This window comes from Hylobates moloch, unplaced genomic scaffold (genome assembly GCF_009828535.3).
Source record: "Hylobates moloch isolate HMO894 unplaced genomic scaffold, HMol_V3 SCAFFOLD_12, whole genome shotgun sequence".
In the NCBI taxonomy this organism is placed as follows: Eukaryota; Metazoa; Chordata; class Mammalia; order Primates; family Hylobatidae; genus Hylobates; species Hylobates moloch.
In genome coordinates, this window is record NW_026652287.1 from 101,862,458 (window position 1) to 101,877,832 (window position 15,375).

Below are 15,375 nucleotides of genomic sequence, written 5' to 3' on the forward strand. Positions count from 1 at the left end.
AGAGAAAATATCCACAAAGTTTCGAAAAGCAAAACTATGTTGAACGGACACAAATGAAGCTGTGTGTAGGCTGTATCAGGAATTATAAGTAATCAAGAGATGATTTCATGTATACAGGAGGATGTGCATGGGTTATATGCAAATGCTGTGCCATTTTATGTAAGAGGCTTGAGCATCTGCAGATTTTGGTATCTGAGTGGAGATCCTGAAAGCAATCACCCACGAATAGTGCAGGATGATTGTATATGACTTTTATTTCTCAAATTTAAATATAAATCATAAAAAATGTACAATAACTAGATAAAAACTAAGACGTGTTTTTATAGTGTGAGAATAAGTTTAGATTTATTTTTTTCCTACGTGTAACCCTTTGGTTTAATATTATTTATTGAGAAGACGTTCTATGCCACCTTAAGCCACATGGCAGCCTTTGTCAACTATAAAGGGACTGTGTGTACACAGATGTGTATTTTAGACACTGTTTTCCGCTAAGAGGCTCTCTGTGTCCACTCTCTTGAGGATGCTGCATTTTATGTAGCCTTATAGAACCCTTTAAATTTAGTAGCCGGAGTCCTCTAATTTGTTATTATAGGCTATTTGCTCTGTTTTTTTTCCCTTGAGGTGAAGTCTTGCTCTGTCGCCCAGGCTGGACTGCAGTGGCACAATCTCAGCTCACTGCAACCTCCGCTTCCCAGGTTCAAGCGATTCTCATGCCTCAGCCTCTTGAGTAGCTGGCATTACAGGTGCCTGCCACCAGGCATGGCTAATTTTTCAATTTTTAGCAGAGACACGGTTTCACTATGTTGGCCAGGCTGCTCCCAAACTCCTCATCTCAGTTGGTCCGCCCACCTCGGCTTCCCAACGTGCTGGGGGAAACTTGATTCTCTATAGCATTATGTTACTGGATATTTCTGTAAAATTTAAAATGAGGGAGGGAGGAAGACAGAGAGAGAGCAAACCATGAGTTGGGACTCTGGAATCTTGGGTCATGAGACAAATTTTAGATAAAACTACAAAAATCCAGAATTTACATGTGTGGTTTTTGCTGATAAAGTACAATTTTAAGATTGTAAATAATTGCATAATCCTTCCCCGGGAGTTTAAATCATTTAAACTTGTTCTGCTGTAATACTAGAAATACAAGCATGAAACATTCTAATGGTTTATCAGTCACAATTACTCTGGAAACATTAATAATACCTATTAGATATTTTGCATATTACACAGGAAGAAGAGTTTGAATCTCAAATAAAAATAATAAAAATACATGAGAAGTCTTTCATGTCAGCACAGATTTTAGGCATCTCGTGTTTGGGAAGGTTGAATCTGAGACGTGTTTCTGGTTGGTCATAGTGAGGGACACTAGGTGTCAATTCTAGTTGGAACAATTTCCAGGAAGCCATGTTCCGCTCTTGAGCGAGCACCCACTGGGCCTCATGCAAGGTAGAAAGAGCCTGCGTACGTCACCCTCCCATGATGTGGTCAGCATGTAAACTGCATGGGCAGGGCGCCAGATAACATCCTGTGCGCTGCTGAGCTGAGCTGGGGCGCGGCCGCCTGTCTGCACCGGCAGCACCATGTCGCTCCTGGTCGTCAGCATGGCGTGTGTTGGTGAGTCCTGGAAGGGAATAGAAGGAGGGAGTGCGGGGATGGGGATCTGGGCCCAGAGGTGGAGATACAGGCCTGGATTGGAGATATGGGCCTGGAGTGGAGATATGGGCTTGGGGTGGAGATATGGGTCTGGGGTGAACATATGGGCCTGGATTAGAGATATGGGCCCAGGGTGGAGATTTGGGCCTGGAACTGTAGATATGGGCCTGGAGTGGAGATATGGGCTTGGGGCAGGGATATGGGCCTGGAGGCTGGGTCTCTGCACAGCCAACAGCCCTGTTCTCGGGTGCAGGTAGGCAGTGAGGGTGAGGCTACCTTCAGCCCAGGAAGGGCCTGGCTACCAAGACTCACAGCCCAGTGGAGGCAGCAAGGGAGGCCGGGTTTGCGTGCAGATGGATCGTTCATCATGATCTTTCTTTCCAGGGTTCTTCTTGCTGCAGGGGGCCTGGCCACATGAAGGTGAGTCCTTCTCCAAACCTTGGGGTGTCATCTCCCCACATAAGAGGATTGTCCTGAAACGGGAGGGAAGTCCTGTCGGGGAATCTCTCATAAACTAGGAAGAGGGGACACTGGGATGCTCGGCCCACAGTTCTGACCTCGCCTCCCTGGCCTTTCATTCCCTTGGCAGAGTCAAGTTCTCTGGGGACCAGGGTTAGACTGGGGTGCTCAAAGCTGGGGTGTGTGGCGGGGAAGTGGTAGGAACAGCAGGCCTCTGAGGACAAAGGTGTAACTCACACCCTTCAGTGTTTCCATGAAGGTGGGGGCTGCAGTGTGGCTGCTGTCATTCTACCTAAGAGGTGGGGGAACCACAGCCATGGCCCTGACATTCCAAATCCTCTGATGGGGGCTCAGTTGTGTATTGTGGTTCACGCATCGGCTGATATTCCATTCGCAAAGGACACGCCCTCCACCCCATGTCTGCCTTGTGTTGGTTTGTGTGAATAATCTTACACTATTCAAATCTAGTAGGAGTCTCTTACTCAGCTCTTGCTCAAAGTTCTCAGCTGACATTTTTGTTGTAGGGAGACACCATGTCTTTGTGGGATGGGTCCTTCCTTTAGCTCTGGGCACCCAGGTGTGGTAGGAGCCATACAAACGTGGAAAGCGAATAGAATCTTCTGAGCACAGTGGGGGAGGGGCGGCTCCACATCCTCCTCTCTAAGGCGGCGCCACCTTCTCCCCAAGGTGGTCAGGACAAGCCCTTGCTGTCTGCCTGGCCCAGCACTGTGGTGCCTCCAGGACATGTGATTCTTCGGTGTCACTCTTATCTTGGATCTAACAACTTCAGTCTGTACAAGGAAGATGGGGTGCCTGTCCCTGAGCTCTACAACAGAATATTCTGGAACAGCCTTTTTATGGGCCCTGTGACCCCAGCACACGCAGGGACATATAGATGTCGGGGTTCACACCCACACTCCCCCAGTGGGTGGTCGGCACCCAGCAACCCCCTGGTGATCATGGTCACAGGTCAGAGAGCTCCTGTCTGGGATTCTCCTTGTCCCACTTCCTGAGTCCCAGAGCTTCTGGTGGGGGTGTCCACCAGCGTCCCATCATCCAGACCCTAACTGTATTTGGGGTAAAGGGGGATTGAATACGGGGAAAGGGGTGCTGTGGTGGGAAGAATAATTGTCCCCAGTGATGACTACATTCTAATCCCTGGAACCTGCGACTATTTATGTTATAGGGGAAGGGACTGCAGGGGAAGACGGAGCTCAGATTGTTGATGAGTTGACCTTGAGATGGGGAGACAGCCTGGACTGTCCCTCTGAGCACAGTGTAATCACAAGGGTCCACATGAAAGGAGGAGGAAGAGGGGAGTGGGGATTAGAGCAGCGCAATGGGAGTCTCCATCAGCTTTGAAGGTGGAGGAAGGCCACGAGCCATGAATGCAGGTGGCCTGTAGAGGCTGGAAAAGTCAAGGAACTGATTCTCCCGAGTCTCCAGAGGGAACGAACCTCTGCAGATGCCTTGACTTTAGCCCAGTAGAAACAGGGTCCGATTTGTGTCTCCAGAAGTGGAAGGGGTCAGTGTGTTCTCTCCTGCTGCCATGCTTCTGTTAATTTTCTACAGCAGCAACAGGAAATCAACACTGGAACCCGGGTCAAGGACAAGTTAAGAAACGACACAAGGATAGCCGGGTGTGATGGCAGGCGCATGTAATCCTAGCTACTCGGGAGGCTGAGGGCAGGGGAATCACTTGAACCCAGGAGACAGAGGTTGCGGTGAGCCGAGACCACACCAATTCACTCCAGCCTGGGCGAAGGAGTGAGACTCTGTCTCCAAAATTAATTAATTAATTAAAGAAACCAAACAAGGAGAAGGTTGGCTACCCTGAGATCAGCAAGGGTGGGGTGATGATGCCACCACCAGGCTCCATCCACATAGGGAGGGGTTGATACTCCTCAAACCAGCACCAGGAGCCACCCTATGGAAGCTGCACCATGAAGAAGGCACCGACATGGCGAGAGTGGCTCCCAGTCCCCACCAGGAACAGGGTGTGTGGACACTGGTGCCTGCCTTGCTGATCAGTTCATACCTCCTGCCAAGGATTCCAGTTCATCCAAAAGAGATTGAACCAGGCTGCTAAGAGCCTGGACGTGCAGCCTATCCTGGTTCCTCTTCCACCCCCACATAGACAGCAGGAAAGACATTAGTGCCAAATAGATACAACAGCCCAAGAGATGAGGCTGAGCCCAGTGGGAAGGAAATCAGAGGCTACTAGAGACAGAGGGACAGAGAAGAGGGAGGGAGAGAGATGGAAGGACCTGCACTGGGAGTTATGGGCACAGAAAAGAACATGAAGACACAGAGAGGAAGGAGAGAGATAGACACCAGAGAAGGGAAGCCTCCCTCATTCCAGGTGCCATGGATGGGATGATAAAGAGAGACGCCTTCTAAACTCACGACCTCTCTTCCTAGGAGTCCACAGAAAACCTTCCCTCCTGGCCCTCCCAGGTCCCCTGGTGAAATCAGAAGAGACAGTCATCCTGCAATGTTGGTCAAATGTCATGTTTGAGCACTTCCTTCTGCACAGAAAGGGGAAGTTTGAGGGCACTTTGAACCTCACTGGAGAGCTCCATGATGGGGTCTCCAAGGCCAACTTCTCCATCGGTCCCATGACACAAGACCTTGCAGGGACCTACAGATGCTACGGTTCTTTTACTCACTCCCCCTATGAGTGGTCAGCTCCCAGTGACCCTCTGGACATCGTGATGACAGGTGAGAGTGTCCAGACATTCTTCTCATTGTCACTGGCACACAGAGTGAATGATCCAAGAATTGGAACCCCCAGGTGGTCATGAGGAAGATGAGCGTGGGATTCTTATGGAGAGAGACTGACTTGGTGAGGTCTGTACCAACAGAGACAGAGAAACAGGAGACACAAGTACAGACCAGGTGTCATAACAGAGGACAGACACAGGGGCCATACCAGGAGTTAGAAAAGACAGAAAGAGTTAAAGGAGACAGACAGACAGCCATGTCCCAGAGAGAGGTGTCCTTCCATGCTGACTTTGCTCAGACACCTGGCACAAGTTAGCAGTTTCATTTCTGTTTTACCTCCACAAAGTGTTCTCTACCAGGAAAACCCAAGGACACTCATATTTCTGACCTGAGTTGGGCCCTGTGGCCTCAGCCTTATGGAACCTACAGATGCCATGTTTATTCTGACACCTCCACCTTCCATGCAATGTAGAGTAATTGTCCCAGGATATCATGGCCCCAGAACACCAACCCCTGTATATTCTGTCAACTTGCAGTCCCCAGACTGGATTCTGAGGCTCACATTCCAAATAACCCCACATATGAGAGGATCACTGAGAGACACAGAGAGAAATCCGGGACACCAAAAAGCAAAGACATAAACACACAGAGAATGAGCTAGAGGAAAGATATTGAGAGACTCACAGACACACAAAGAGAGAGAAAAGAGGGCAGAGAAGTGGAGAGAATGCTGGAAGGGAGCAGAGAAAAGCCCTAAAATTAGAGTCCTGAGGGAGAGGCACAAGGACATAGAAAGATGGAGATGTGGGGACGAATTGCAGAGATTCCAAAGAGAACTGGAGAGACGGAGAGGCAGAGCAAGACAGATGATAGATGGATAGATATAGATAGATGATAGGCAGGTAGATGATAGATAATAGGTGATAGATACATAGATGATGATTGATTCATTCATTAATAGATGATACATAGAGAGGATGATGATGAAGACAGATAATACATAGAGATAGAGAGGCAGACAAAGAGAGAAATCATAGAGAGAAAGATGATACATTGATATAGATAATAGATGATTGATGGATGGATAGACAATTGATAGATAAATAGATGATATATAGATATAGATGACAGGTAGAGAATTTGTAGATAGACACCAAATAGATAAATAGATAGATGATAGATAATAGATAGAAATATGCAGAAAGTTCTGAACAGGACACAAAGTGAGAAACTCAGAATCAAAAAAAGTAACATCAAGTCAACCAATCCAAGGAGAGTCAGAGAGAATAAAACAATCCAAAAAGGGAAAACATTTCTAGAGGTGGGGAAGTGAGGTCAGAGACCTAGAGAGACAGAGAAGGTGGAAGGAGGAAATAGACATGAAGAGAGATGGGGTGGAGGGTGAGAGAAAGAGAGAGCATTAGACCATAGAGCAGGGGAGTGAGTTCTCAGCTCAGGTGGAGGCAGCTGTGACAAGGAAGAACCTCCCTGAGGAAACTGCCTCTTCTCCTTCCAGGTCTATATGGGAAACCTTCTCTCTCAGCCCAGCCGGGCCCCACGGTTCAGGCAGGAGAGAATGTGACCTTGTCCTGCAGCTCCCGGAACTCCTATGACAAGTACCATCTATCCAGGGACGGGGTGGCCCATGAACTTAGGCTCTCTGCAGTGCGCAAGGTCAACGGAACATTCCAGGCCGACTTCCCTCTGGGCCCTGCCACCCACGGAGGGACCTACAGATGCTTTGGCTCTTTCTGTGACTCTCCCTACGAGTGGTCAGACCCGAGTGACCCACTGCTTGTTTCTGTCACAGGTGAGGAAACCAATCTGTTCCCCAAATAGTGGGACTCAGACGGACTACCATGGCCACATTCAGGGGAGCCTCAGATGGAGGGGGTGGCCATAAGGGTGTCAGCCAGAGATGCTGGATAGAAGAGACATAAGGCAAACATACAGAAAGAGACATAGACAGACAGAGCGAGGTAGACAGATCACATCAGGATTTGGGGTGGTAACTGCCACCCTACCTGAAGCTTGCAGATAGAGCACAGGCCACATAAACCACTTCCCGGTCTTCGTACAGAGGCCCATCTGGGAAGCATCTAAACAGCATCAGTGCTGACTCAGGAGCATGAAAGGCCAGGCTCAGATTGGAAAGACTAGAAGTAGCATTGGCCGCCCACCATTCCCCATTTCCAGAAGCCCCCACCTCTCACTAAAGAGTGATTTCCACGTGGGGGGCACAGATGCGACCATCTTTGGGGGAGCCCCAATATCTCTTGATGGGAGGCATTTTCCACCCTGGATGTCTCCTGCTCTCTCCACACCTTGGAGACTCAGTGGAGGAGTCTTCTCTGGGGACTTGGGGAGGGCCTCCCCGGGACTCGCAGGATTTCCAAGCTAGATGACAACGTGACAGGTGGAAACAGGCCCATTCCTTCACCAGGGGCCCCAAGCTCCATCCCAGGAGATGAGAAGAGGCTCTTCTCATTGGTCAGTGGATGCCTGAGGGGACAGAGGCTCAGCACTGAAGGCTGAGAAGGATCTGCCACTTCTCTGCTCAGTGGCCTCAAGCCAGACATCTTCCCTACAGACTTCCAGTGATTCTCCATCAGCATTTAGGGCTGTGGCCACCAACCTGGGTGTTGGTCTGTAGGAGCTTTTCATTTCTGACCTTCCATAACTGAGTTATCTTCCTAAATGTGGAATGCCTTGTACTCTCTCCCCAGAAAGAATGTGTGGCTTGTCTGCTCTCCAGCCCTGTTATGGAGATTGATAATCCTTAGGGAGCAAGAGGAGAGGGAAAGAGCAAAGTATGGGACCATCTAGGTGCTGCTGGCTGAGGTTCCATTTGCCAGTGAAGGGACTTCACTCAGCCAAGGGAGCAACTCAGGGAAGTCAGCCGAGGGAGGGCATTAGAGTAGAGAGAACTGAGCTCACCCAGTAAATGACCCCTTCACTAACTGATTCATCTAATATTTATTTCACGCCTACCATCAATTCTCTCTGTTTCATGGCCAGGAGTAAACAGCACGGCCAAGCTCCTTGGCCGTTCATGATGCTCACATTGCTGTGGGGTGGGAGAGAGAGGCAGAACATGAATGAATGAATGAATGAGAGAATGAATGAATGAGTGAATGAATGAATGAGTGAATGGATGAATGAGTGAATGATGGAATGAGTGAATGAATGAATGAGTGAATGAATGAATGAATGAGTGAATCCTTAGCACTTGGTGAAAGTGCCATGCACAGAATGAAATGAATGAACATGGAAAGTTGTCATTTGGAGTGCACAGGAGGGAACATCTCACTGAGACCTCACCAGGGAGATCACATTTAAACTCCGATCTTAGAGACAAGAGAGAGTGAGCCCTGGGGAGTGTGTTGAAAGGAACTTTCATGGACTTAGGACATTGGGGATGACCCTAATGTGAGCATGAGCTTGGTGAGTTCCAAGAAGTCCATGGACCTGCCGTATGGTGAGGGCTGGTCAGAATCCAGACAGATTTCTAAATGCCCTTGTGATTGTAAGGAATGTGAGTCCTGTGGTTGCGAGTGGACGTGTACCTTAGGTCAGGTCCAGCAATTATCTTTCTAAATCCTCTCCAATTGCCTGAACCCTTCTATCAACAACTGAGAGAAGAGTGTTAAACACCCCTCTGTGGCCGTGGGCTTGCCTACCTGTCCATTTGTTTCAGCGACACTTCCTCCATGTATATTTGCAGGAATGTTACTGGGAGTGGTTAAGTGTAAACTGATTATATATTCCTGGTAAATTAAAAATACTATAAATGTACCTCCTTTTTTCCTAAATTTTATGCTTAATGTTTTCCACTGATTTTTCCCAAAGACTAATTTTGTCTAATTTTAATATAGTTATACCACATTTCTTTTTTTTTTTTTTTTTTTTTTTTTGAGGCGGAGTCTCGCTCTGTCGCCCAGGCTGGAGTGCAGTGGCGCGATCTCGGCTCACTGCAAGCTCCGCCTCCCGGGTTCACGCCATTCTCCTGCCTCAGCCTCTCCGAGTAGCTGGGACTACAGGCGCCCGCCACCACACCCAGCTAATTTTTTTTTGTATTTTTAGTAGAGACGGGATTTCACCGTGGTCTCGATCTCCTGACCTCGTGATCCGTCCGCCTCAGCCTCCCAAAGTGCTGGGATTACAGGCGTGAGCCACCGCGCCCGGCCAGTTATACCACATTTCTAACAGTTTAGTGATTGCTTGGTATATTTCTACATTGTTTAATTTCAAACTCTGTGAATTGTTAACATTGAGACGTGTCCTTTGTAAATTTCAAACAATTCGCCTTAAAAACTAAGACTTTATGACAATCTTTTGTTTATGTTAGGGCAGTTTTTCCAATCATATTTTTGTAGTTATTACATTGTGTTTCCCTGATTCCCTTTTTTTCCCACTGATTTCTTTTGTGGTTTTATATTTCAAGCATTCTATTTTTTATCTCCGTCATTTAGGAATACATATATGGTGTGCTCATCCTCAAGTTGTTACATATTTTTAAAATTGAAATTAATCATTTCAGAGATTAAACTGCAAATACGAAAACATATTTCCACTCTTCCTGTGTAAGAACAGGATTTTAGAGCATATCTAGTGCATATGTTTGTATACATAATTCTATCTTTTTCAGAAATTACACAGGGGCATGTTTTCATACACTATTGTATGGTCCATATTCATTTTTGGCATAGCCATATTTTTAGTTCTTCCTCTGCTCTTGGTTATTGTCAGAATCTTTGACACCCCATCTGGTTTCACTTTCTTTATCTTTGAGGCATGGTCATGAGAATTTCCTTTAGGGTCAATGAGAAAAGCTTTCTTTGCGCTTTTGTCTTTCAGTTCTGTTTCTTTCCTGTGTTGATCTTGGACAGTAGCTGTACGATGTAAGGAATTGTCAGTGGCTGGCGATGGTATCTTAGCTGGGTAAAGATGCTATTCGACTGGCTTATGTTTTCCTTTTTTCTGTGGGGAAGACAATGCTTGGCTCCCTATAAATCCTTACCAGCTGATCCTTTTCCTCTGGCTCATTTTAAGGGTTGGTTGCGCTTTTATGCAGCTTTTCTGTAATGTTGAACGTGAGGTGTGTTTACTTCATTCTGCCTGGCATTCACTGGATTTCTTGAACCCGTGGATTGATGGATGTGTCTACTTCCTCCAAATAATCAGCAATTGCCTCTTTAAAGATTGCTTCTGACCTGTTTTCTCATTCTTTCTTTTTTGAACTCAAGTTAGGAGCATTCTAAAACTGTCATCAATTTTTACCCTGTCACAAAACTGCACTTTCTTGTTTCAGTTATTTTCTTTTTCTGTGCATTAATATTGACAGTTTCCTCTCTTGTAGATGAAAAACACTCTCTTCACTGTTGTGTACACAACATTTTAACTAGTTATTCTGGTTTAAATTTAATATTGACTTTATCTGCATATCAAAATTGATTACTGTGTACAGACATTCTTTTCTATTTGTATAAATTTATGAGGTACACGTGTAATTTTGTGACATGGATATATTGCAGAGTGGTGAAGTCAGGACTTTTACTATATCCATCACCCAAATACTGTACATTGTACTCGTTAAGCAAATTCTCATCACTCACCCACCTCCCACCACCCTCCAGCCTTCCAAGCCTCCACTGTCCATCATTCCACACTCTATGTACACATTACTACCCTCCCACGTAGAGCGAGAAGATGTGGTATTTGTCTTTCTGAGTTGTTTTATGTAAAATAATGGCGTCCAGCTCCATCTATGTTGCTGCAAAAGACATGGTTTTATTTTTTATGACCAAATAGTATTTCGTTGTGCATACACGCATCCTTTTTTTAATCCAATCATTCATTCACAGACACTTAGATTGATTTCATATCTTTGCTATTGCAAACAGTGCTGCAATAAACATACAGGTGCAGGTATTTTTTGAGTAGATACCCAGCAGTGGGACCCCTAGATCGAATGGTATTTCCTTTTTGGTTCTCTGCCAAATCTCCATACTGTCTTTCATAGAGGCTATACTAATTTACATACCAGCCAATAGTGTATGAGTTTCCTTTTCTCTGCATCCTTGCCAACACCTGTTATATGTTTCACTTTTTCTTTTTTTGTTGTTTTTTTTTTGTTTGTTTGTTTGTTTGTTTTTTGAGTCTCGCTCTGTCGCCCAGGCTGGAGTGCAGTGGCGCGATCTCGGCTCACTGCAAGCTCCGCCTCCCAGGTTCACGCCATTCTCCTGCCTCAGCCTCTCCGAGTAGCTGGGACTACAGGCGCCCGCCACCACGCCCGGCTAATTTTTTTTTGTATTTTTAGTAGAGACGGGGTTTCACCGTGGTCTCGATCTCCTGACCTCGTGATCCGCCCGCCTCGGCCTCCCAAAGTGCTGGGATTACAGGCGTGAGACACTGCTCCCAGGTTTTTTTTTTTTTTTTTTTTTGAGATGGAGTCTTCCACTGTCGCCCAGGCTGGAGTGCAGTAGCGCCATCTCCACAGGCTGCAACCTCCACCTCCCGGGTTCAGATGATTCTCCTGCCTCAGCCTCCTGAGTAGCTGGGATTACAGGACCACACCACCATGCCCAGCTAATTTTTTGTATATTTAGTAGAGATGGGGTTTCACTCTGTTGGTCAGGCTGGTCTCGAACACCTGACCTCGTGATCCACCCACCTCGGCCTCCCAAAGTGCTGGGATTACAGGCGTGAGCCACCACTCCCCACCAGCATTTTTAATAATAGCCATTCTGACTGCTGTAAGATGATATCTCATTGTGGTTTCAGTCTGCATTTCCCTGATGACCAGCGATGTTGGACATTTGCTCATGTGCTGTTTGGACAGTTGTATGTCTTCTTCTGAAAAATCTGAAAAATGTGTATGAATATCCCTTTGCCCACTTTTTAATGCTATTATTTGAGGGGTTAGTTTAGTTGTTTGAGTTGCCTAGAAATTCTGGATGTTAGTTCCCTGTTGGATGCATAGTTTGCAAACATTTTCTTTCATTCTGCAGGTTGTCTGTTCACTCTGCTGTTATTTCCTTTGCTGGGCAGAAGCTCTTTCGTTTATTAAGTCCCATTGGTCTAGTTTTATTTTTATTGCCTGTGCTTTTGAGGTCTTAGTGATGAATTCTTTGCCTAGACCAACGTCCAGAAGAGTTTCTCTTTGGGTTTCCACCAGTGATTTTATACTTCTGGATTTACATTTAAGCTGTTAATTATCTTAAGTTAATTTATGTGTATAATGACAGATACGGGTCCAGTTTTATTCTTCTGCATATGGCTATTTAGTTTTCCCAGCAACATTTATTGAAAAGGATATCTTTCTCCAGTGTATGTTTTGTTAACTTTGTCAAAGATTATTCACTGTAGATAGGAGGCTGTATTTCTGGGCTCTCTATTCTGGTCTATTGATCTCTGTTTCTGTGTCTATACCAGCACCGTGCTATTTAAGTTACTGTAGCCTCAGAGCACAGTTTGAAGTCAGATAGCATGATGCCTCCAGGTTTCTACATTCGCCTAGAATTGCTTTGTCTATTAAGATCTTTTTTGGTTCTGTATGAATTTTAGGATTCCTTTTCCTAATTCTGTGAAAACTGGTGTTACTATTTTCACATAATTATTGCACTGAATCTGTAGATTGCTTTAGGCAGTATGGTCATTTTAACAATATTAATTCTTATGATCCATGAGCGTGGAATTTTTTTTCTTTTTTTGTATCATCTATAATTGCTTTCACTGGTGTCTTACACTTTTCCTGGTAGAGATCTTTCACCACCTTGGTTAAATGTATTCCTGAGTGTTTTAATTCTGCGTATCTATTGTAAACGGCATTGCCTTCTTGATTTGGTTCTCAGCAACATCATTATAAGTGTAGAGAAATGCTACCGGTTTTTACATATTGATTTTGTATTCTGAAACTTTACTGAGTTCATTTATCAATCATAAGAATTTTTGGCAGGGTCTTTAGGATTTTCTAGATTTAAGATCATAGCATCAGCAATAGAAATAATTGTGCTTCCTCTTTTCTAATTTAGATACGTTTTATTTCTTCCTGTTGCCTGATAGCTCTGATAAGGCTTCCAGTCCTATGTTGATAGGGAGTGGTGGATGTCTGTGTCCTTGTCTTGTGCCAGTTCTCAGAGGAGTGCTTTTAACTTTTCCCTGTTCAGTATGGTGTTGACTCTGGATATGTCATCTATGGCTTTTAGTACTTTGAGGTATGTTCTTTCTATGCCTAATTTTTTGAGGGTTTTCATCAGGTAGGGACGTTGAATTTTTTTTTACAGATGCTTTTCTTTATGTCTGTTGAGATGACCATATGGTTTTTGTTTTGGATTCTGCTCGTCCTTCTAAGTGGATGAGACATGCCGAAAAAGCATTTAGTCAGCCATCTTGGAAACAAGCATCTCAGATGTTTTCTTTCTCTATAGCTCATTCTTTCTTACCAGTGTTTGCAATTTTCTACTTAATTTTGTAAAGAGAGTAAATGATATAATTTCCACATATGTTTCCTCTGCCAAATCAGACTCACTATGCTTCCTTTCCTTGTATGCATAACCTACACAGCAATACACACAAACATTTATTGCTTTGGAGAATTAGTTTGGGAACATTTTTGAAATATACAAAAAATGTATATCTTCAAAAGAAATTTCTGTTTCTGGCAAAAGGCTTCTGAAGGTGCTCATGATGATATAGTGAGAAGAGGGGTTCTGGACAGGAAGAATTTTATGAAGGTGAGATGGGGAAATAGCTCCATTTCAGAGCTTCCGGGGAGGGAGGGGCCTGGCCCACATGGAAAGGTCTCTGATCTTACCCCCACCCTCCAGTCCCTGTTCTCCAGGACTATACTGTGGAGAATTCCATCAGGATGGCTGTGGCTGGTCTGGTCTTCCTGGCTCTTTTGGCAATGCTGGCTAAGACCTGGGGGAGCCATGAGGGGCCACAGGTGGAAATGGAATAAACATGACTGAAGCTGGCTGGAGTGAATGGCGGACTCCTACTGAACGGATTCTGGCTGCAACCCCCACTGCAACCATTGCCAACGCGGATCTGAAATGCATAGAGACCCAAGTCTTTGTGGGAGCTTTGCAAAATATACAAGGAATCCCTCTGTTAAATATTCAGGGAACACTTTCTAAAGGTCAAAGAGGATAGGTGAAGGACACAGGAGAACTCTCAATGACACACTTGGATCCACTCACAGACAACCCACCTAAAATTCCTTCCAGGTCTCTGTGGGATCTTGGAATATGTATCTTCTCCATTCTCCTCACTATTACATCTAATTACCACTCTATGTGTGTGGTTTTTTTGTTGTCGTTCTTATTCATGTTCCCTTGTCCTCCTTCTTCTTTTTTATTCCTCTCCATTCTCTCCTTCTTCTCTTTCTTCCTTTTCTTCTCTTTCTTCTGCTCCTTTAACTTTTGACTTGTTTTCTCAGCTTATTCTCTTTAACGTTTGGCTTTTCTTCTCACAGTTTGCCTTGTGTTAACCTTTGTGATCTACTTTCTATATATATAAACTCAAATGTCTAAAATAGCCCAAATTTAAAATGTTACTTTCTGTAGCAATGACACTTATCACCAGAGAGACAACCACAAAGTTAAAATCTTTAAAGAAGTGTCAAACTTCTGTGTTACAAGTTTTATCAAATCTTTTGAAACTCATATGTCCTTTAATGTACATATTCCAAATTTAGAAGAAATAATTTTTGAAACACCATGAACTTAATAGATTACTATTTTTATTAATGAGTTGTTTAAATGCCATGGTATTTCAAACACAGCTTTGTTCTGAGGCCATGATTAAAATAGTGAATTTTTTGCCTTCTTTGTAGTCTCAAGGCTTCTTATTATACATTGACCTGTTACATCTCCTTACTACTCCAGTATAAATTACACTCTTTGCAGTTAATTTTAAATTTTGAACATAGTTTTGGAGTCTTAATACATTAAGAGAGAGAACTCAAGTCTTAAGTAGTGTAGGTACCTTCTCAGTCCATCTGCAGAAAAATACTTTGTAGCCAGTAACTCATTCACAGAAAACTAGGTAGTAAAATCTTCGAGACTTTTTATGCTGCAAATAATCTAATATAAAAATACTTGCAAATTAATACATCAGAAGAATTTCACCTTTTGTAAATAAGATAATTACAACTCAGAAATGGCTGCAGAACACATTAACAAGTCTCCTAAGATATAATTTTAAAAGTGAAGAAGTCTAGACATTCTGTCTGTGGGAGATTGGCCAGATGGGTTTCAAATGTGTTGTATCACCTGTGACTTTTTGTAATGTTTTGGCTACCACAATATCCACTCATCCATCCCAAATAATTGTGAAGAAACATTGTCCTTGGGATAATATTAATTTGCTAAAGAGGGATGATTTCCTCAAGGTGCCACTATATACATCGAGGGGATCCACAAAAGTCCGTTCAGTAAAATGTAGCCGGCATCTTAGGGTAGGTTGATTCCACCTCTAAAAAAGTAGGTACAACATCAGGTTGATTTTTCCAAAGAAAAGTGGTGATTGGCCATCTTT

General features: G+C 44.4%; 1 protein-coding gene and 1 long non-coding RNA gene across 4 annotated transcripts in view; one reads left to right on the forward strand and one right to left on the reverse strand.

Annotated features, from left to right (window-relative positions):
- Positions 1 to 1,148: 1,148 nt before the first annotated feature.
- On the reverse strand, positions 1,149 to 2,250 carry LOC116479208 (uncharacterized). Its single transcript, XR_004250955.1, has 3 exons — positions 2,208 to 2,250; positions 1,927 to 2,123; positions 1,149 to 1,618 (listed from the first exon to the last, which is right to left on the reverse strand). It is a non-coding gene; the product is annotated as an uncharacterized LOC116479208 (long non-coding RNA).
- LOC116479192 (killer cell immunoglobulin-like receptor 2DL4) overlaps positions 1,578 to 15,375 on the forward strand; it is a 32,670-nt gene continuing 18,872 nt past the window's right edge. The window contains exons 1-5 of one of the 3 annotated variants that reach the window (XM_032171126.1): positions 1,578 to 1,611; positions 2,035 to 2,070; positions 2,797 to 3,078; positions 4,531 to 4,830; positions 6,350 to 6,643. In XM_032171126.1, the coding sequence (XP_032027017.1) occupies positions 1,578 to 1,611; positions 2,035 to 2,070; positions 2,797 to 3,078; positions 4,531 to 4,830; positions 6,350 to 6,643 (946 nt within the window). The remainder of the gene's footprint in view (positions 1,612 to 2,034; positions 2,071 to 2,796; positions 3,079 to 4,530; positions 4,831 to 6,349; positions 6,644 to 15,375) is intronic. The other 2 variants (XM_032171129.1, XM_032171130.1) reach the window with 2 other exon arrangements.